This window comes from Chaetodon auriga, chromosome 9 (assembly GCF_051107435.1).
Source record: "Chaetodon auriga isolate fChaAug3 chromosome 9, fChaAug3.hap1, whole genome shotgun sequence".
In the NCBI taxonomy this organism is placed as follows: domain Eukaryota; kingdom Metazoa; phylum Chordata; class Actinopteri; order Chaetodontiformes; family Chaetodontidae; genus Chaetodon; species Chaetodon auriga.
In genome coordinates, this window is record NC_135082.1 from 9,611,105 (window position 1) to 9,633,349 (window position 22,245).

The 22,245-nt window shown below is 45.1% G+C and overlaps 1 protein-coding gene across 7 annotated transcripts in view; it reads right to left on the minus strand.

Moving 5' to 3' along the window:
• The window catches only part of tenm2a (teneurin transmembrane protein 2a), a 202,793-nt gene that overhangs the window by 85,423 nt on the left and 95,125 nt on the right, over nt 1–22,245 (minus strand). For 4 of the 7 annotated variants that reach the window (XM_076739131.1, XM_076739129.1, XM_076739128.1 and 1 more), the window contains exon 1: nt 19,787–20,595. The exons of 2 other annotated variants lie outside the window; for them this stretch is intronic. In XM_076739131.1, coding sequence (XP_076595246.1) covers nt 19,787–19,838 — 52 coding nt within the window. In that variant the 5' untranslated portion in view covers nt 19,839–20,595. Of the gene's footprint in view, nt 1–19,786; nt 20,596–22,245 lie in introns of those variants that run through there. One more of the 7 variants, XM_076739132.1, reaches the window with a different exon arrangement.

Sequence of the window (22,245 nt, forward strand, 5' to 3'; positions counted from 1 at the left end):
CTTTGCTCATAGACCAACTCCCACAGGACATCAGTATGCCAAACCAAAGGCCTGCTGCGTCTGTTTACTGTGTGCTAGAAGAGAAGAGACTGAATCAAACTCATTTAAAGAGAAATTATATCTCCTTTGATACTGCTGTGTGTGAAGGCAAAATTCGCTATCAAAGCTGCCTCATCGAGCAGATAAGTCCTGTTCCAACACCTTCAAGGAGCTAAACGCCGGTTTGACAAATATGAACCAAACGCTGTTTTGTAGAATGCGCTGGTCAAATATAGCATAGACAGCAAGGACACCAAGAATGGACACAGTCAAGCACATTAATTGAGAGATGAGATTTTCTGATTTTATCTCAGCAATGTGAACACTGAGAACACAGCGTGATAGCTTTTATGGAGAACATCTACACAGCCTTAGAGTTTGTTTACAACGGCGACTGGCAATAATGGTTATACACTGGCCTTGGAAAAACAGTCCACCAGTATAATATCGGCCGGATAACATCTACAATATCACATACACTGGAGCTCAGAACACAAACAATACCTTTAAAGTTTGTTTATCTCCCCACACACCTTCCCAGTTATAACGTCTAGAGGATCGCGCCTGTGAATCAACAATTTTCCTTTTTGACGACAGGCCCACAAGACACATTTAGAAAAAAAAAAAATGCCTGGAAAAGCCTGGAAATTTAAATGTACTCAGTAATATGGTTTGCCATTCCTTCCCTGTTTTTCCTGCTGTTTGCTGCATGTTAAGTGTATGCATGTTGGTGAATAGATATGTGCTGACAGTCTGGCAGCCTCCATCAGAACCCCGCATCTCTGTCAGACTGCAGGCTGACTGACTGATGAGGGAACGGCAGCAAAGTGGAAAATGAGAGGAGAGGTGCGTGGAGACGAAGGAGGAGGAGGTGTGAAAGAGGAGCAGAAATGGACGGAGGGCAAACTGGATGAGAGGACTTGAGCAGGAAGGTTGAATAAAACAAGGGATGGAAAAAGAGAGGAGGTGAGGAGATTGCAGCATCGGAGGGCGGATGAAGGGAAGGGCGGAGGTATGGAAGAGTGGTGACAAAAAACAGCTAAAAAGAGGGAGGCTGATTGAATAGCTACTGTAGGTGTGTGTCTCTGTTTGTGTTGTGCGCGTGTACAAGCAGGAGCTGGTGGAGGTGAGTGGCAGGGTGTAATAAGAAATGTGACCTATTGATTGGCTGTAGAAAGATGTCAGAGCTCAGCGTGGGGAGGGGGGCTGCAGTGGTGGCATGAGGACAACGACATCAAGACAAAATGGCCTCCTTCCCCTTCTAATCCTCCATGTATTTATTTCATCTTCATTTACCTCTCCTCAAATTTATCCACTTGCCAACACTTCTTTAGCATCCAACCCGAGACTTGGCTCAGCGACAGATAAAATCTGATTATTATATGATTATGATGTGTGGTTAAGGTAACAGCACCCGAGGGCTGCGGCGTGTTATCATGTGAGAGTGTTAAACAGAGGAGGAAGTGGGTTTCCCCAGATTGACAATCCAATTAAATGACTGTGTGGTGTGTTAAGAGCAGCTGCAGACCACCCAGGGACACAACTAATAATACTACATTTCTAGCTTACATCCACACAATACAGAGGGCCTGTACTGTGTATCTGTTGAGCCGGTTGTCAAAAAAAACCAAAAAAAAAAAAAGTGCATTAGCACAAACACACACTTATACACAGCTCTCATCTCTGTTCCTCCAGGCTATTGAGGATATGAAAGGTATGGACCCCACATGCAAGCCAGGGAGGATGAAAGAGCATGACTTGACCTTGATGCTGTTGCTTGACCCTCAGCCTTGTCAATAATCAACCGGGATGCACACACCACTCAACCTATAGTACTCGCTCTCCTGTAACGAGCTCCCTCGCTCTTAGCCCACTATGTTTGCAGGAGGAGAGATCAGAGGAGTAAGCACACAGGGAGCCTATAGGCGGACACAACGATTCAAATGCCACGCAGGTGATTGATTAGCTGACCTGACCTGGACTTCCGCGTCAATGAGATGGATCATGAAAGAGCATCAAAGGGAGGATGTTAGAGAGTGTGTATGGAGGTGCGTGTGTGTGCGCGTGTGTGGATGTGACAGGTTTCTAATGCTGTTATAAAGGAAAGTTGATAGCCGTTCATCTGCCAGTCTGTCTGTCAATTATTGATGAGGTTGTTTGATATTTAGAGGAGAGGAGGAGAGAGGAAGAGCGATGCAAACTTTACTTTCTTTCTCTATTTTATCCATGTCTGCTTTGTTTCTCCGTTCTAGCTCCAGCCTCTCCTACATTTTTTTTTACCTAAAGGAAATTTATGTGTAGATGCTTTTATTTCTTACTTTGCTTATTTTGTTTGTCACAGTTGAACACAATTTCAGCAATATTGGGAAGGGATTTTGTGTTCTAAAACAATTTGGAGACGTATTGTGGATGCTGTCTGGTGTACATCCTTAAAGGGGCACTCCACCTATTAGACATTAGTCATCAGGAGTAGTGGAATAAGTATTCACATGCTTCACGTCAGTAAAAGTACAAATAGGCCTAAATTAATGTGAAAATACTCCATTAAGATAAAGTCCCTGATTCAAAGTATCATCGGTGAAATATACTCAAAGTGTCAAACATTCTGCAGAGCGTGAAAGTTTAACTGATGTAGTTTAAGATGGAGCTAGTTTTAACTGCTTTATATATTTTAGCCCAGTGGTTCCCAACAGTTCAGGGCCCTCCAAAAGACCAAAAGATAAGATCTGAGGATAGATGAATGAGGTTGGAAAGGAGAAAAATGTTCTTTTATGTAATTTTAGGTTTTTCATGAAATACTGCATAATTTCAAATCTTTTGGGCCTCAAACAACTATGAAACTGTCTGAGAAGCTTAAAGCGGTAATCTCTCTGTGATCTAGATCTCGTGAGTGTCTTGAGCTGATTTGTACATGCGATTAATTGAGTGGTTGCCTCACAGATTGCAGGATGCTGCAGATTTGACACTGGATGTCATTTAAGGTCCTCCTGAAGAATCACCATCCTCAGAACCAGATGAAAGCAAAGTGGCAAAATATGTTGGGTGAGGGAAGTAACAGATTTTCGTTGCACACTGCGACTTTAGTGCATCCTTCATTGTTTCCTGTATGCCTTATGTCGCACCACATATCTGATGCAATGTGCACGTTCCCTTTTATCTACATCTGGAGTTTATGTTCCTCCCCGCCTTGTTCCTTCCAATATCTGCTTGGCTGCAACCAAACCATGTCGACCAATTTATGTGGAGACGCATTGTCCCATACGGGGCCCATCCAGACAATCAAGGCTACCTGATGAGACCCTGGGGGAGACGGAGAGAGGGAGTGGTGAGAAAGGAAGGATGGAGAGAAAGCACATGCAGGAGTTTGAGGGGGAGGAAGATGAGGGTGGGAAACAGGCGCCGAAAAACAATGAGGCAAAATCAGAAGATAAACGAGGCGCTATTTCAGTGGCAGGATTTATGTACTGTCAACATTACCCTCGCTATTAGGGGGAATCCAATTACTCTGCGCCTCTCCTCTCCTCTCCTCTCCTCTCCTTCCTCTATGGGAGGGAGGGAATAAGGGAGAAAAGAGTGAAGGATGAAAAGAAAATGGATACAGAGAGAGAGAGAACAAGAACACCTCTGCATGATTTATCCAATTTCCAACACATATTTAGATATTAAGGAGAGGGAGCAGGAGAGGGAAGGCAGAATGGACTCGAAAACTGAGTGAAAGAGACAGGAAGAAGCGGGATGCACAACGGCGCAGTATAAAGGAATAACACAGAGAGTAAAAGGATGTGACTGAAAGCTCCTGCGCATGTGGTGGTGGTGGTGGTGGGGGGGTATGAAAGGGAGAGAGGAAGGGGAGATTTGGAAAGCCAGGCGCTCCCTCTAGATTTAATTGCATGCACCTCCGCTCTTAAATGGGTGATAAATTATACATGAAGGATGCTAAGACAATAATTATGAGCTGTTTTAGTGCAGAACAGCGGGATGAGGACAGACAACGGCGGAGGAGTGGAAGGCTCGAGTCGGCCAAGATATCCTCCACAGAAAAATCTCTGGAGAGCGCGCCGGGTCCAGGAGTGGAGGAATCACTGTGCATTATCATGATATTATGGAGGCTACATGGAGCAAGTAAGTAGTGGGTAGTCTTAGTGAAGCATCCAGACACACACACACACACACACATTCACACACTGAGCGGCACACATAAAAGAGTGCACAGACACATGCAGTGGATTTCTTTTCGGTATAACGCCCTCAGGTTATAGCCCCAGCAGCTTTGAACCCTCAGATTTTCAGCTTTGTTTATGTGACCTAGCCTGCAGCACACACACACACATACACACGCACACACAAAATGCATGCACTTAAAGCACTCCCCAAATGTATCCTCCACTGAAATCTGTGCCTTTGCCATCTTCGTCTCACTCTGTCCATCTATATCAGTAGATTTTTAAGCAGCGACGATACATTCTTCCTCAGTCTCTAGATAATCATTATAAATCTCTATTAAACCCCCACCTTCTGGATAGATGGGGTGTGTCAGCACACATCTGGCACTCTTTGTGAGTGTGTGTGTGTGCGCGTGCATGTGTGAGTGTGTGTATGGGGGGGGGGGATCTATAAAGTGAGAGTGTGGGAGAAAAGGAGAAGAAATGAGAGAAATACAAATTGACAATCTAGCAAAAACAAAGGGATGACAGAAAATCAAACATCTCTTCCCCGCACACCGTCCGTTCCCCTCTTCAACTGTGTGTGTGTGTGTGTGTGTGTGAGTGTGAGTGTGTGTGTTTTCATGAGCCCTTCATCTCATTTTGCAGGGCTTGTTCAAAATGCTGTACGGGAGCAGCCAGTGATCGCAGCAGTGCTGTTGTGCCCTTAAGCACAGCCACTTAACCCAGGCTAACTCACTCACTCAATACACTCAATACCCAGTCGGGCAAAAATGGAAAGCCTGCAATGGCATGCTGCTTAGCATAAAAGCTATAAAAAGACACAGAGCCTCGCTAATGCTGTGTCCACAGTCCATGTACTTGTCATATCGGCTATAGCTGACGGTGGAAAACTGTGTGTGTTTGCGTGTGCATTTGTGTGTGTGTGTATGATCCTCAGTGGCTAGCTGGGGGCACCGCCACACTGGATGGCACCATCAGCTCTGAGGCAGATAGCGACTTAGCCCTAACTGCTTCCCTCTGCTTGGTGTGCAAACACACACTCACACACACAAACACACTGAAACGAAAGGTCAATTTCTTGCCACACCACTGCTCTGCCCAGGAAACCTGAATTGATTGATTTGACTCGATTCTACCGCAGGCTGAGGGGAGGGAGTGGGAGAAAGAAGACAGATGGACAGACTGACAGCACAGACAGACAGAGAGATAAGACGGAGAAAGGAAGAGAGGATGAGAAGATGAGAGGAAGTCAGGAGGAGAAAAATATGTTTGCTGTGCATGTTTCATACTGTAAAATGTAAAAGAGCAACACCTCAAAATGTGAAATGTAAGCCAACAATTCTGCCATTATCTATTATAATCACTGGCACACACACACAAAACACACCTTGGTGTGAACCTGGCATGGCAGAAGTGTGTGAGGAGAGGTGCGATTGGATCACTCTATTCTAGTCGTGGTGTCTGGGGCGGGAGGTTGGGGGGGGTGGGGGGCAGATTTTGTGTGAACAGATGGTGTTTACCTAGTAGCAGGTTGGTTGGATCACCTTACCACCCCCTCTGTCGACCATACCATTTTAGCAGCATCAACCATATAACACACATACAGTATGTGCACACGCCGGGCAAGCACACACTCATGCATAAAAAAAAAAAGAAAAAAAAAAGAAGATCTTCATACACGCCATTCCTCTCATCTGAATGAGGGGTGATAACTCACCAAGCCACTGTCTGTCGGGGAGAGGATAGAGATAAACGAGGGGTGACGAAATGAGAGAGAAAGAGAGCAGCTAGAAAGGGAGCGGCCGAGATAGAGAGAACGAGCGAGTGGAGTGGAGAAGAGGAGAGGAGAGGAGAATTGGGCCATTGGTGTTTTTTTTTTCTGGTCTGTAGTTATGTAGGTCACTTTTTCCTGCGACTCGGGAATGGGGAATTTGTAAATCTGACATAATAAGGCATTTGGCCCGCAGTGACGCTTCTGAAGACGTTCTGTCTTTCCTGCTCATTTTCACTGCACCACTGCACAGCTAGCTGAATGCTACCATACCTGGTGATCTGAGGAGCCACAACGGAGCGAGGGAGAGAGGGAGGATGAATGGAAGGAGGATGGCTGATTAGTTTTTGGCCAGGGGAGGGAGTAGTGAGAAAAATGATGAACATTTAAATGGCAGTAAGAGTCTCCACACACACACACGCACACACACGCACACACACACACACACAGTACACGAGCGCAGACAGAGAGAGCTGCTAGCTACGAATCACACAACTTCCTTGATGGCCACTGAATTTCAAACTGAAAATGATTGTATCTCATGCTTGCCTTCCTTCAGTGACTTTCCCTGCTCTTGCTCACCTCTTTCATGTAAGAAGTGGTAGGAGATCTGAGGTAGAACGACAATTCCCTATCTCATTAATAATTCATCTCGAGCTGTGGCCACTTCAAGAAAAGAGAGAGAGAGAAATAAAGAAAGAATAAGAAAGACAGAAAATCCAGACATCTTCTGAGGATGTTTTCTTGATGACATTGCATGTCCTGTCAGTCCTGAAACAATGTAAACTGTGGACATACAAGACACACACACACACCTACACCTACACCTACACACACAAATAAACAGAGCAGCAGACGGTGCAGTGTATGAGGTCTGACAGTGCTCTCCAAGGACCACCTTGTGTTGCTAAAATAAGGCTGTGTCTGGAAAGAGGTGGATTCCCCTTGAGTGGGGCACAGAAGAGCACTAAAAGCTAAGTGGAGATGAAAAAAAAAGCCTCTAGAACTGGAGGGGAGAGTGAGAGGATGAAGAAGAAGAAGAGGAGAGAAGGTGAAGGACAGGAGAGGGGTGGAGACAAAGTCAAGGTCGGAGAGGCAAGCAGCGGAGATGTCACTCGTTCCAAAAGAAGCTCCACATTTTACTTTGGAATAACTTCATCCTGCATTCTGTAACGTATCCGTGACCTCATGCTGCGAGACTGTAATTATCTACATACAGCAGCATGATAAAAGTACTTAATTTAAGTGGACATCATTTAAAATAGACTTCAGATATTACAGAAAATAGATTAAAATAATCAAGCTATTACATGCCTACATATTATAATTTAAGCTCAGAAAATTGCATTTATCATTCTTATTATAGCTCCTTTATATTCAGTATTGTAATGAACCTGTGTCCATCTTCATGCTGTTAGTTTTAAGTGTGAGCCTGCACCACCTGAGAAAAGTGACATGTGGAAAAGAAACAGGGACTCAAAGGGGACATGAGCCGATGAGGATGGGGAGCTTAAGACAGCATTATTTTCCGCATTGTGATTTTATTTTCCACTCTTCCTCCCACTTACACATGTGCATATGCACTCATGTTAAATATTAAGCTGAAATCAATGAAAAATGTATATGAGAAAAGGTTGTAAATTAAATATTGTCCTGTGCCTTTTTCGCTATTTTTGGACATTTTATAGACTAAATGGCTCATATGGATTGAAAAACAATAATCAGCACATGAAGAGAAAATGTTACACGCAGCCCAAGTGTATCCACAAATGTGCATGTGCGTGTGTGCGGCACAACTCGCGCGCACACAGACTTACGCTGAGTTGGTGTTTTGTTTAAGTTGTGAGGTACTTTACAACTCGGAGAAGAAGCCGTGGATAAACACGTGGAACAAGGGTGTTACATTGGCAACATGACTGAGAGCTTTTACGCTCTTTTCCACTCCACCATACAACGCTGTGCCTCCCCTCCTGTTTCTATCCTTCTGTTTCTGCATGGCTCTCTCCCTCTCTTTTATGCCTGTGTGCCTCTGTGTCCCTCGCCCTCTCTCGCTCTCTCTGCCTCTCCATCTGTGCCTGTGTGTAGGTACATTCCTTCTCCATTAGCTGCTTTTGTTGCATCAGGGGACACCGGGGGAAGGTCTGGAGAAATGAGTAAGAAAGAAGGATGAGAAGAAATAATAGACGCGGCCGAATGCGGCACCTCGTCCACGTACCTGCGCTCGTGCATGAGGCGCTATAAAATTACAGGTTTTAGGGGGAATTGTATGAAAAACAAGAGGCAAACAAACAGCAGAGCCAGGAACAAAATAGCACAATAGCTTTGCAGATTGGCAGCATCGCAGCACCGTCTTTAAGCGGGATTGTTTTGTGCATCTGTAATTTTTTATGCGTGTGTGTGTGTGCACCCATTGTTTTAAGAAAACATGAGGCTTGTTCCTGGCTGAGGCTGGAAAAACAGAAACATTAAAATGAGCTGCTTTTTTAAGTCTTCCCTGGAAAAAAAAAAAGAAAACCTTTGATACGTTTCTCGCGCCCGTCACTCTCGCCTGTTTTGATTTCCCCACGTTATTTATTCCACACCTTATTTGCTTGTATTGTTTGTTTGTTCTCAAAGATGAGTTTAGAGGGCCTGAAATTGGCAAGTGGTGCTTTAAATTTGTGCGGCCTTGATCGGGTCACGCAGCTAACAAAAGAGACAGAGAGGCGCAATGCTCAGGCAGAGAGCCCTCGCTGTGCTTGTAAAATATTCTTGAGGGGTGGCTTTTATCAGGAGGCTTTGGTGTCTGCGTTCAGCCCCGGCGGTCGAAGTCGTCTCCTTCCGGTCGCCTATTATAATTGAGACCACGACAAAATGAAACGACAAGTCCTCTTTCTGATGCCGATGCAGCCTGGGTAATATCCTTGCTGTGTTGCTGTGTCCCCAGCGCGCTGTTTCAATCTCACCCGGTCTGCGTGAGCATGATAGAGGGAGATATGAGCGCATGAGCACCGGGGGAAAGGAAAAAAGAAAAAAAAAAAAAAGAAAAGTGTGGCTGTAAACAACCTCAACCTGTTCTCCGAGCGCTCCATGTCTGCAAGGGGAGCGGCGAGAGACCGAGAGATAGGGATGAGACGAGCTGGAGTGTGTTTGAGGAGAAGCACTCCTCCTACTGTCTCCTCTGTCTGTCTTTTCGCTTTTCTCTCTGCAATCCCTCTCTCCCTGGAAGCCAGTGTGTGTTTGAGTGGGTGAAACACTGCCACAGTCCTATAGCCTCCCTTGAGACACTACTTCAAACAGACTGGAGAAGCACTGCCAAGGGTTCACTTGCTGGATCTGTGTGTGTGTGTGTGTGTGTGTGTGTGTGTGTGTGTGCGTGTGTGTGTGTGCATACATCGGCTATGTGTGAGCATTGCGTCTATACGCACAGATGCTCTCTACGCCTCTATGTGTTCTTTCCGGCTCTCATGCGCTCTTATACTTTTTTAGATTCGTTGCATTACATCTGCACAGATTGTAAAACAAACTGTAATGAAAGTGGCGCTCAATTACTCAAACACCCTCACTTTCACCCCCTCTTTCCTAAACACACGATGCTCGCACAGAAATGCACACACACACACACACACACACACACACACACACACACACCTACACCCACACACATACACACACCCACACACATAATTAAACAAATCCACGGTGTCTATTAAGCGTGAAGGCCTCCCTGCTGTGAGAGACATATTAAAACCAGGATTAGCCCGAAACAATTACAAATGCTACAGATAGACCCTGTAGCCCCCTGGATGGTGCTATGAGTGAGTGAGTGAGTGTGTGAGATCGCCTCTATATGGACTTTGACCAGGGAACACGGCTTCCTTTGCTCACGTTGTTCTTACGTCTTATGTATTATTTAACACTCGGCAATTGTTGGCGAGCAAAGGCAGTGGGGACCTTGAAGCAGTGTGCAGCACTACAAAAAAAAAAAAAAAAAAAGTCTTTGAACTGTGCAATGGCAATGACTCAAGTCTCATTATATTTCAGTATGTGTCGTTACACTCAAACTGTGATGTGTGCAGTTAACAATGTTGAGAGTGCTGACAAAATAGAGGAAACTGATTTGCTGACAGAAATATACAAACACACAAGGTGGAGAAATGATTTGCTTCCATTACTGCATCTGGGAAGTCAACGTTTTGTGCCTCACCTGGAAAGTACAAAACCATTATCCTCCACCATTGCCTCTCCTGCACTGTAACTCTTATTCCCTTTCTCCTTCAGTTTCCCTCACTCCCTCTCTCCCTCCCTCTCTCTGTGGAGCAGACATTCGTGCCACTCTCTCTCACCAGGTATATTTGCATATTTGTGTTCCTCTTTCTTCTTCACACCTCTCCACCTGTTCCTCAGACATTGCATTGCCTTCCAGTGTGTCACAGAGTAGAAAAAAAGCATTGCATCTTGTCAATAAATCATTAAATCACTTGGGCCCAAGATAAATTGCTGACTTGCTTGTGCGATATGAGGCTGCTCGAGCTCTCAGATCATCTGGAGCTGGTTTGTTTGCTGTTCCTAGTAAGAACAAAGATTAGTGAATGATCATGTAGCCACTATGCGGTTGTGGAGCAAATTACCAAATGAGGTATAAACTTCTATGCATGTATACGAGGATAATATTCTTCTTATTGTGATTGACTTTGAAATGCTCATCTTAAATATCTTTCCCCAATATCCTATGGAAATATCTGTCTTTAATTCCTCACTTTGAATTCCTTTTAAACAGTTTTTACGTGCATTATGCTATGTAGGTAAACTTCTTCTCTTACTCCTTTAACTCTTTCCCCGCTCTCTCTCCTTTCTTTTCTCTGCTTCTCTCCATCTCTCCATCTCCTCCTCCTCTCCATCCTCTCTGCCTCTCCATCTCCTCCTCGGCAGAAGAAGTGGGAAGTCTACCTGCTGGATAATCCTGCATTACATCCTTAATCCCCTCAACGTGTTCACACACACACACACACACACACACACACACACACACACACACACACACACACACACAGGAGCCTGCATACCTATTTGTACATGCACACACATAATGTTGAACAATAGCTGCAGCAGTTGGAGGGATTGCACACACCTCCATGTACAGTACGTGTTTCTGTTAATGGTAAATCTGCTTTAAGTGACAGTTTTAATGAATCCTCTTTCATTATGTTCTTAATAGTGGAGACATACTGTTGAAGGCTGCAGTTTTCTCTGCTTTGACACTGACAGATTGAACAAGCAGAGCCTATGTGGAATGTCACTATAGGGTCTGACATTGGGCTGTCTAAGAATATCTTAAGGAAAAAAAAAAGAAAAAAGTTTGAGGTGTGTGTGTGTGTATGTGCACATCTGTGGATTCTCTGGTGGGCGAAGGGCAAAAGGTGAGAGAAATGAGAGTGATGGAAAATAAAAACAGTGTGAGAGATAGAGACGGAGCAGCGGGTGAGAAACAGGCAGAGGGAGGAGGGCAGACAGAGGGAGTATGGAGATCTCTGAGCAGTGGTTCTCATTAACAAGTGGCTCCCGGGTCCAGTCACTTGGCATTGATTTGTTTAAAATCCAAAGCTCAGCCATCGACAAGCTTGGCGTCCTCAAGTCCCCGCCAAAGCCAGCAAGTGCGCGCAGCGTGCATAAGCCAGTGCAACAACCAATCATGAGTCAAATCTGATGCTTTTTTTAGTTTCTCCGAAGCAACATAAATTATGAGCAGTAGTCGGTGAGTCATCTTATGTACTGTTGTAATATTTTTAAAATGTAAATGACGGAATATGGAACCGGACGTCAATCACATTAGCGGTCGATGGATACAAATAAAATCCTTCTAATTTCTCCCATGTTTCACATATTCTAGATTGTGGTGCACTTGTGTCTCCATGTGTATGTGCGCTCCTGGCTGAAGAGCCTATGAATAGAGGCTAAAGTCAATCAATAGCAATCTACGGCCAGCCCTCGCAATGCTAATGGAACTGTGCAAGAGCTGGCATTTGGCCAGTGCCATCACTGCAGCATGAGTCTGAGAGCCCCCCCCCACACACACACACAGACACACACACCCACACAGACACAGGAAAAGGTTAGAGAGACAAGAGGTGAGAGTCACAATATGTGTCAATATGAGAGACAAAGAGAGAGAAGGAGACAGAGAGAGAGCGAGGCAAACATACAGAGAGATGAATGTGCTGTGTGACATTGTTTAGGTGATCAAGAATGATCTATGGAATCATTTCCCGGCCCCCTCTGCTCTGCTGTATGGCCCATCTCCACTCATCAGCCCCCTTAAGCATTGGTCATTAGGAGCGCGCACACACACACACACACACACACACACACACACACACACACACACACACACACGTAAAGACTGAGTTTCACTTTGTCATCATCCCTACGGCAAGGTCACAGCGCCCTGTCTCCTCAAAACACACCTTCTACTTAGTGCGGAAGCTGGAGCCACTATCTGGTGAGCGAGTGTGTGTGTGTGTGTGTGTTTATGTATTCCAACCTGTGAATTAAGACGAGAGAAAGAGAGATTAAGTCCGGTAATGCACAGGAAAAAGGTTGTGTAACTTTGTCATAGATATTGAGTTCCAAAATGGTACAATGATTGAAGTATCAAGCATTGTGAAGTGACCTTTACGAGCTTTTCGGAGTCTACGGTTTAAATTGAAGATGCTGTACTGTAGTATCTACTGAGCAAATCCCTACTGAGCTGTAAATAGGCCTACACTGTGACTGAGCACTCAAACGGAAAAAAAAAAGGATGTGATGTTTCTCTGTTTAATCATCTCCTCGTGGAAGCGAGCACATTACGAGTTAATTGAGGGAAAAGTGAAAAAACATTTTAGTCGAATGTGTCAACCACCTCACAAAATTGATGGACGGCTAATGTACCTTTTTCGGAACAGTCATCTCAGTCTGTTCATCAAAGTAATTCGAAAGTAATAAAACTAACTCGATAATGCATTACTGTCTGCATGAAGTGAGGCTCGAAGTCCTTGCTGTGATTTAAAAGGACACATATAATCGATAATATCTTTCTTAAAAATGAATGTGACAGCAGAGAATGAATATACTTCTTTATGAATATACTTTTTTTGTCTGACATACCTCCTCTGCCCTGTCAGATGAACTCAAATACCTCTTCGTGAAGTAGGCTGCGTTCACTTGAATTTCAACTGGATGTCATTGAACAATTGTAATTCTCTGAAAAAATAATGTTTTCATACATTATTTATAAAATGGACAATTTTAGGCTGGTTTGGTCATCTGCACCAGGACCACTTGGATTAGCAGAAGCTGGACATTTAGACAATTCATACATCAGCTAAATATTCCAACTGTTTAAATCCATTAAGCAAATCATTTCAACCATTTAACAATTATGTTTCGTATTTATTTATACTTTCAGCGATTCATCATTTAAATGTTTTATTTTACCTAGCTTTTCCATCATTTATCCATTATTTTTAGCTATCTATTTCATCATTTATTCATTACTTTTAGCTAGCTAACTTTCATCATTTATCCATTACTTTCAGGTAACCATTTTTACAGTTTATGCATAATTTTTTCTTATCCATTTCAACCACTCATTTTTAGCTAACTGGTTCGTCCTCTATGCACGTGTGTTAAATATTTTTTATGCCTTCTTAATAAACACCATTATGGCGGCAGACTCAATAGCATGGATAATTCTTTTTAATCAAAACACAACAGGCCTATCTTCCTTTTTCAAATTAGCTACTCATAGTTATTAGCGACTCCACTTTCTTTTCATGCGCCCCTAGCAGCTGCAGAAGTAGGCTACCCCCTGCAGCACAAGCACCCCTGGTTGTGTATCACTGCTATAAGGTATGTCCTGACACAGCAAAGGCAGAGACGCAACCGCACAAGGACAGATCTTCGCCGCACAAAAGCATTTCCACTGTTGCTTCCCAAAAACAACTCCCATTCTGTGCATGTGTATCAATCCTATACTTGACCTATTTTCGCTCCAGAAGCAGCACAGCTACCTGACTGTCTTCAGCAGAAGCCCTGCTCTTTGAAACTGCCGGATGCAAGCTCTCTAACGTGTGAGCCATTGTCCTCACCCCATCCCTTAAAATCGGTTTCACATCTGTCGCGTCGTGACAGCCGGGGAGGCAGCAAGTAGCTGGCGGGGCAGACTGACTCACAGTCTGGGGCTGGAGGAAAGGGAGTCTCTCCTCCTTTTTTATGTTAATAACACGGACCTGAGGAGAGTGTTCAGTAGAAGGGAGGAAGAGCTGCAGGAGGGAGAACAAAGGAAGGGGTGAAGAGTTCAGAAAGCTGGAGTCAGTGTTTTGGGGAGAAGGATATTAAAGATGAAGGGTGGTGCTGTGAAGGAGGAAATATGGATGTGAGGTAGCAGCAGCAGAGAGGCAGAGATAGCAGAGAAATGGGGGACATTAGATAAGATGAAGAATGGAATGGAGAATGGTTAGTCGGGTTTCGAGTTTACAAACAACGACGTGATAAGCCAATGAGTCACCGCTGTCGCTGCTACCCCAGAGGGTATAATGAGGCTGTGTAGATGAACGATGGCAACTCGAAGACAAAACCCCCTTTCCAGCAGAAATGCTGGGATCAATTTGTCACTTCAGCATGACTGTAATTGTGACACTTTCATCTGTCACATAGTTAGCTCTGGCACAGATCGATCACTTAGAGTGTTAGCGTTGCATAGCTAACAAATGGAATAACACTGCATCCTGCGCAGCTGATTGAGAATATGATGGCTTCTTGCTCAGAGGAAAATTAAAAGGTGAATGAAGATGATGAATAACTATGTAAAAATATTCATCTTCTTTTTTAATATTCGGCGTAAAGTAAGTGAAAGGATTTCAATTAACTGCGATGTCGGCTTTTGTTTCCTTTTCCTTTTTATAAATAAGCTTTTTAAATGGAAGCAGAAAGAGGTGGAGATAAGAGGACAATGACTAGACAGCGTCAGGTGTGGAAGGAGGGCTGGTTAGAGATATGAGAGGAGTGGGATGTGTTGGGGTATAGGTGACACACATGGCAGCGCCACATGCAGATGGTACACATGGATGAGCAGCCAGGGTAGTGAAGCACAAAACCAGCCAGCTCGCTGATCACACACACACGCACGCACGCCCACACACACACTCGCACACACACACACTCAAAAGCATGCTGAGAACACCAGTTAGCTTGCCAGCCTTTTACTCACCCAAATCACCACTGTGAAAATTAATACCTCCAACCGTCCATACAAAAACCAGCCACACACTCTATAGCAGACACACACACACACACACACACACACACACACACACACTGGAAATCAATAAGTGCATTAAATATTTACGTAGGAAAATGCATCCATAAAATTTGCGAGGAAACCTTTTTGAAACATTTTACTTTTAAAGTCAGTTCAATAAAAAACAGTCTAAGATCCTAACATTTTAATATCAGCCGTGTTAATCTTAACGATTTCCTTTCCTTTTCCATTTCTGTTTCTTCAAAAAGCACTCGAAAACTGAGATTGACTGCCGGCTGACTGCTTTTCCATCAGCGTGGCGCACACACGCACAAACACAGCCACACACAAGCGCCTACCTGATGAGAGACGGGACAGATTGAACAATACAAAAAACACAAACCCCCCCCTTTTATCGTGATTCTCAAACATGCACACAAAGCCGTCAAACCTCTCACATTATACACAAACGCACAGGCGCTGACGGCCATACATGCAATAAAGCATGGTGCGTCGGGGAGGACACAGGGGGCTGAAAGCAATCTTCCAACTGACCTTGAGTGGGGAGGACAAAACGTGTGATGGAGAGAGAAAAAAAAACCCAATGCGAGGAAAAGGAGTGAAATACATAATCTATCTCCACTGGCAGAGGGAAACAAATGCTTTCACTGAGATTGAGGACACATTGCCCTCACACATCGACACACACACACACACACACAAATATATACACACACACACATGCATTTTGGCTTAAAGAACACTGGATGGAAAACTGAAAGCAGAGAAAAACTCATTTTCCTAAAGCAGGAGGGGAACAGAGAGAGAGGGAAATAGAGAAAGCGAAGCAAAGAAAGAAGATGATGGAGAAAGAAGGAGAAAAGCAGTGGGTGGAGAGAATAGAGGAGTCAGAAAAGAGGCCAAAATAGGTGGAAACAAAGAGGGAGAGGGAGCGAGGCAGACAGAGACAGATGGACGGAGTAAAGAGAGGGACGGGAGAAAGAGAGATGACTGCGAGTGACCGGCCTTTGTAGATGACTGTCGTTGCTCACTTTCGAGTCAGCTTCACTGAGGCAAAGTCTTAATGACTCACGGCCCAATACTCCTCATAATCAAGCTGTGCATGTGTGGGTCTGTGTGCGTCGACATGTGTGTGTGTGTGTGTGCGTACGAGCCACTAGTCTTGTAACAGAGAACTTTATTACCATCTGTTCCCACACATGCTTATTTGTTTAGCCGTGACACGCACGTCTTCTTCAATCGCTTTGCTATTTTTTTTTTCTCTCTTCCACTCTGTGCCTCTTCCAATCACCTCTCCCTTTGTGTCCTCTTCTCCCCTCCGCCTTGCTCCCTGGGTGGAGGGGTCGTATTCCAATAAATAGCGTCGGAACCCCCCCCCCCCCCCCAAAAAAAAAAAAAAAAAACAGAAAAAACACAGCCATTATCTCAGTGGCTTTCTAACTACCTCGCTCATCGTGGTGAAAATGGAATCGCGCTCCAGCCATTTTAATCAAAGCGCGTGTGTGCGTGTCAGTGTGTGTCAGTGTGTGTGTGTGTGTGTGTGTGTGTGTGTGTGAATGTCAGTGTGGGCCTCAGTACCTGTAGAGGCCATTAGGTGGAGCTGGTGCCTGACTGAGAGAGAGAGAGAGGGAGAGGGGGAGAGAGAGAGCCAGGCAGGACGGATAGCTGAATGAAAGGAAAGGGAAGGCTTGCGCTCTTCTACCTGTTATCACCAATTTTTCTGGCAGTGTGTTTTTAAGGTGTCCAACAGTGTGTTGTAGGCTGGATTGCTTGTGTCCAGGAGCATCAATTATTCATGGCACAGTGAGTCTCACTTGGTAGAAGTAGCATGTTATTGGTTGTAGGTTAAAAAAAAAAAGAAAAAAGAAAAGAAAAGAAAAGGAAAAAATCTGGCTTGTGCCCCCTTGAGCATTATGCTTTTACATCCACAGAACATACAATCTGATAGATCTAATGGACCTTTCCCATGCCATACATTTTAATTAGTCTCAACAGAAATAGCACAGGTGTAACTAATAACATTAACGATGTCCCAGTAAACCAGTACAAAACATAATGTCATTAATTAGACCATTACACATGTGCTTTTTCTGCTAGAGCACGTCAAAATGCTTGCGCTGGAAAAGAGCACTAAGTGAAGATTAAAAAAGAAAAAGATGAATTACTGACAGATCTTAGCCTAAAGATAAAACCAAATACGAGATGAGAGGACAAGTGACATTTACATTCACACATTATTCAGTGGGGTGGGGGGGGGGGCTCAAATCAGCCAGACTCACTGTGAAATATTCTTCACAACAAGATTCAGACGTTTGAAAAAAGCACCCAGGCCCTCCCTGGATTTGTGAAAACACACAGACACGCGCACCTGTGCAACCACAGATCTTGTTGGCAGTTCAGAGAAAAGGGACGGTAGCCTGGAGGAAGGGCAGGTGTCCACAGATGGAGCTCTCTCCGTCTCTCTCTCCCTCTTTCTCTGCCACAGATGGACCCAATCACACCTATTTCTCTCTCACATGCCCTATAGCTGCATAATCAGCGTGAGTGTGTGTGCCCGTCTGACTTGTTTATTGTCACATAAAATGGGTGTCTCCTGAATGAATCTCTAAATATGCATACGTCTAGTGTGGTTTTTAGCCTACAGCCGAGCACATGTGGTGTTTACTGTGTGAAGCGGCGGCTACTACAATGTGGAAACAACAGACTTTCTATCAATTAATCGGTCTGTTCAAGCAAAGGTACAATTTACAACAAACGTGTGCGTTCAGTGAGACGCGCACACGGTGTTTCACAGCATCGCATGAAAATGAATCCCAGGATTCCAAAGTGTCTGCTGGCTCTGGATAACATTTAATTTCATTTCATAATTTGCATGTTTGGTGACAGCTGAACACGTGTGAGGTGGCCTGTAGAGGGCCTGTCTGTTTCAGATGGCAGGGGGTCCCACTAGCCAATGGACCACCCGCCCCGTAAAGCAGGAAGTGAACCACCAATCTGTCATCTGTCTTCATAAACCCACCAGTCAGGACCCTCCTAATTAGTCACCATGGAAACCATGGCTAATTCCCTGGTCTGCCATGCCAATCACGTCCTGTCTGTGGCAGCAATCAGAAAGGCACATTTATCCACCGCTGGGCCGGATCCGTGTAACAGATGTGGGTGTGTGTATGTGTCGAGGGGTGTCTTTGTATGTTTGTGTGTCTCTGTATGTATATATGTGTGTGAATGTGTGTGTGTGTGTGCGTGTGTGTGTGTGTGTGTGTATGCATGAGGGTGGTTCATGGAGCTTGAGTGTGTGAGCTTTGCGACAGGCCTGTATTTCCTTAAACAATGTTGCCTCTATGATTTGGTAAAAAATAAAAATAAGAAAAGGAACAAAAAAAAAAGAAAGAAAAAAACCATATTATGACTATCTCGCTTGTAAATTCATAATGTTTGTTCAGATAGGAGGCAGATGTGTCGGAGCTGCTGAGAGGGGTGTGTGCCATGTTGTGATTGTCTGTGGGAACTGTTTGATTAGCTTGACGAGTGCTAGCAATTCCCTCACACCCACAAAGCAATCAAACAACTATTATATGCCACAAGCACAAATCCACACATAGACAGGGATGCAGAGAAATGCCGTAGACACGTTTAACCTTTTCCCTGAGGTCAAACTCTTCTGTCAAACAACACAACCCCTGCTGCTCGCAAATAACCTGCACATTCACACACAGAGTTCACAACAAATCAGACCATTTTGATTTTTAAATCAAATCCACATCACATCTAAATATTCAATCAATTAATCAGCATTGAATTAGAAAGGCAAATATCTCGAAATAACCTTGTAAATATTGAGGAACGACACGCATGAATAAATTATAGATTGGAGTGGAACAGGGGCAACGCGCGTCCCGTCCATTTCTTGCCATCAGCCACCTGTCAATCACTGTAATTACCATCAACTGGAATGTGCTCACCAGAAAGCTGGGGGCTGACACACAAGGGCGCACTTACGTACGCACCAACTTCAAATCAAAGACCAATAAACACAAACGGACACACGCGCGTATGCAGAATCGTATATGAACAGCACATACTGGCATTCGCAGACGCCAATCATAACTTCAAGCGCACATCAAAGCCAAGTTCTATTCAGATGTATGCCGTTTGATCACTGCCACCGCCTCCACCCCGTACACACATTCTCACACACACACGCATACACACACACACACACACACACACACACACACACACACACTCACTCCAAGGTATGTGTATATAACCTACATTACAGCGAGGCATTAGAATCTGAGATGCATAGGTTGAATAAATGAGAAATAATTCAAGATGGTTTTCTTTTCGAGCTCGAATGTGTGTGTGTGCACGTCTGTGTGTGTCTGCTCATCTACAGCAGAAGAAACAGAGATTGGCTACAGTCAAGTTACAGCGATGTTCTATTGTTCCTCACACTGTTGTCTGGAGAGAATGTAGCACAACGCCATCTGACTGCTGTAGTGACAAAGAAGTGTTCGAGGGGCTTACCTGTCTCATGAGAGAGGGTCTTGGTTCTTCCTGTGTTGCCTGAGTGATGCATCGCTCCGTACTTGCCTCTGTTTCTGATTAACCCTCTACCCTTATCTCCTCTCCTCCACACTCCACTCCTCTCCGCTCCCTTAAGAGTCCTCTTTTCTTGATTCTCAATCTTTCGCGCCCTGTTTTCTCCCTTTTGACAAAGTCCTTGCTGCCTGTCGTCTCTCTCCCTCGCTTGTGTTCGTCCTCACTCTTGTTTCCCTTTCTTCTCTCCTCTCCGCCTGTTTGCAGTGTGCTCTGTGAAGCACAATCCGCTAGCTGAGTGCCGGAGCACCGCACAGGAGGAGAGAGAGAGAGAGAGAGAGAGAGAGAGAGAGAGAGAGAGAGAGAGAGAGAGAGAGAGAGAGGAAGATAGAGCAGGAGCACCGACACACACACACACACCCTCACGGAGTGTGGATTGACACACTTGCGCACGTGTAGCTGTTGCACTGCAGAGAAGAACGCCACACACCAAAACACCGGAGGGAAAAAGGATGAGCGCAATGCCCTGCACTGCTTTCCCTCTTTTTCCAGGAGACTGCAGGTCTTTTTTGTCTCGCTCCTGTTTCTAGTCCTCAGTCCTTTTTTTTGCTCAATCCGTCACACATCAAGGCCAGCTCAGGCACAGGGGAACGGGTGAACGAGGAGATACTGAGAGTGAAGAAGAGAGTGCCGTTCAGCCTGTGGCAGGCAGAGCAGAAGAGAAGGAGAGATGTGGCTGCGGCTCCATCCTCCATCTGCCCACAGCTGAGACTGAGAGCAGACTCAACACACACGCACACACACACAGACACGCTTTCTCTCTCTCCTCCTCCTCCTCCTCCTCCTCTCTCTCTCTCTCGCTTTCTCTCTCTACCAGCAGCGCCACACCACCGGGATGGAGGGGGAGGAAAGATGACGGCGGGAGCTAACGAATGAGCCAAAGGGAGAGAGAAAAAGGGGTAGGGGTGAGACAGTGAAAGAGGGAGAGCGTAGTGGTAGATAGAAGGAGGAGGAGGAGGTGGCAACAAGGGCGGGAGAAAGCGATGGAGCCCACGAGCGCTAGAGAGTGAAAGAGTGACAGAATCATGGGAATGTGACAAAGCATGCACATGAAAGGCTAAGGGGATAGAGAGAGAGAGAGGAGAAAAGGATAAAATGAGACATAGGAGATATGAGGGAATGGGTGGCGAGAGGAGAGGAGGGGAGGGGGCAAGGTGGACGGAGAGGAAAGAGGGTAGAAGGAGAAAAGACAAGGCGGTGAAGCAGAGAGGCGAAGTGGGAGGGACGGAGGAAGGGCAGAGGACACTGCGGCGATGAAGCCAGGAATATGTCAGATCTCACATGGGCACGCTCACATTCACATAATGCCCCTAAATCGGGAAAGAACAATGTCAAACAAAGCAGGAGGCTGGCAGCCACGGAAACAGCCTCTTGCCCTGAAACCGAATGTCGACCTCACATACCATCAAACGAAAGATTGAATGAAAGAAGATTTCTTTTCTCATTTGGAGATACATGAGGGGTGATTTTGTCCTCTGACAGAGAGACATAGATAAACTGGAGATAGCACATGTCAGGCAAGCTAAATGAAAATATAAAGGTGCACTTCTCTCCAGTCATCAGCTCAGGTGGCAGGTTACCAGGTGAGCGAAGGTCCTCACAGCGCCCAGCAGAGGGCAGACATCATGTCACCTATAACCACCAGGCTGAGGTCATCTGTGGCTCATCAGCATGTTGAAATATTAACATAATCCCACATTAGTGGACACATTGATCAACATTCAGCGCGCATTTGACACATCGCTTAAGTCACTTATTGGACATTATGCATCTAGATAGGCCTGCATCCCCGAAGCTGTTCATCATTTAGTGTACATTTAGATATAATTCAAAATGACTGAGGAGAATGAGACTTAAGTGAGTTAATGAAAAGAAAGCCTGGAATATAATTTTTTTTTTTTTTTTAACACATTATGAAACAAGGGTGGATAGTGAAGGTTGCTAGAAGTCATAGGAGGAGAATACTGACCAGAGATAAGAGGCAGTGATCTCAGAGCGACACACACACTCACACAGCCACTGAACTGCAAGTATGGAACCGCTGTTCAGAGACAAGGCTATATGTGTGACACAGCGCAGGTGTGTGTGGTGTGGCGTGTACCGTCGCGAACAGGGAGGAGATGAGCGGTAAAGGCCAACCCCCGAGCCACCACTCCAGAGGGCCGCTGTCAGCCTCATTTTCTACCTCTTCATGTGACATTCTCAGACGCCATCTATCATCCTCAACGAGTCGCGGATGCACACAATGTGCCGCTGCACCCCGGCGCGCACACACGCGTTTGCAATGTGTGAGCACGGACGCACGTGCTCACACATATGTATTCGCAGATAAAGAGCGCCGCACGGGCAGGTATACGGTCCCTTGACGCACCCGCACTTTCATACAC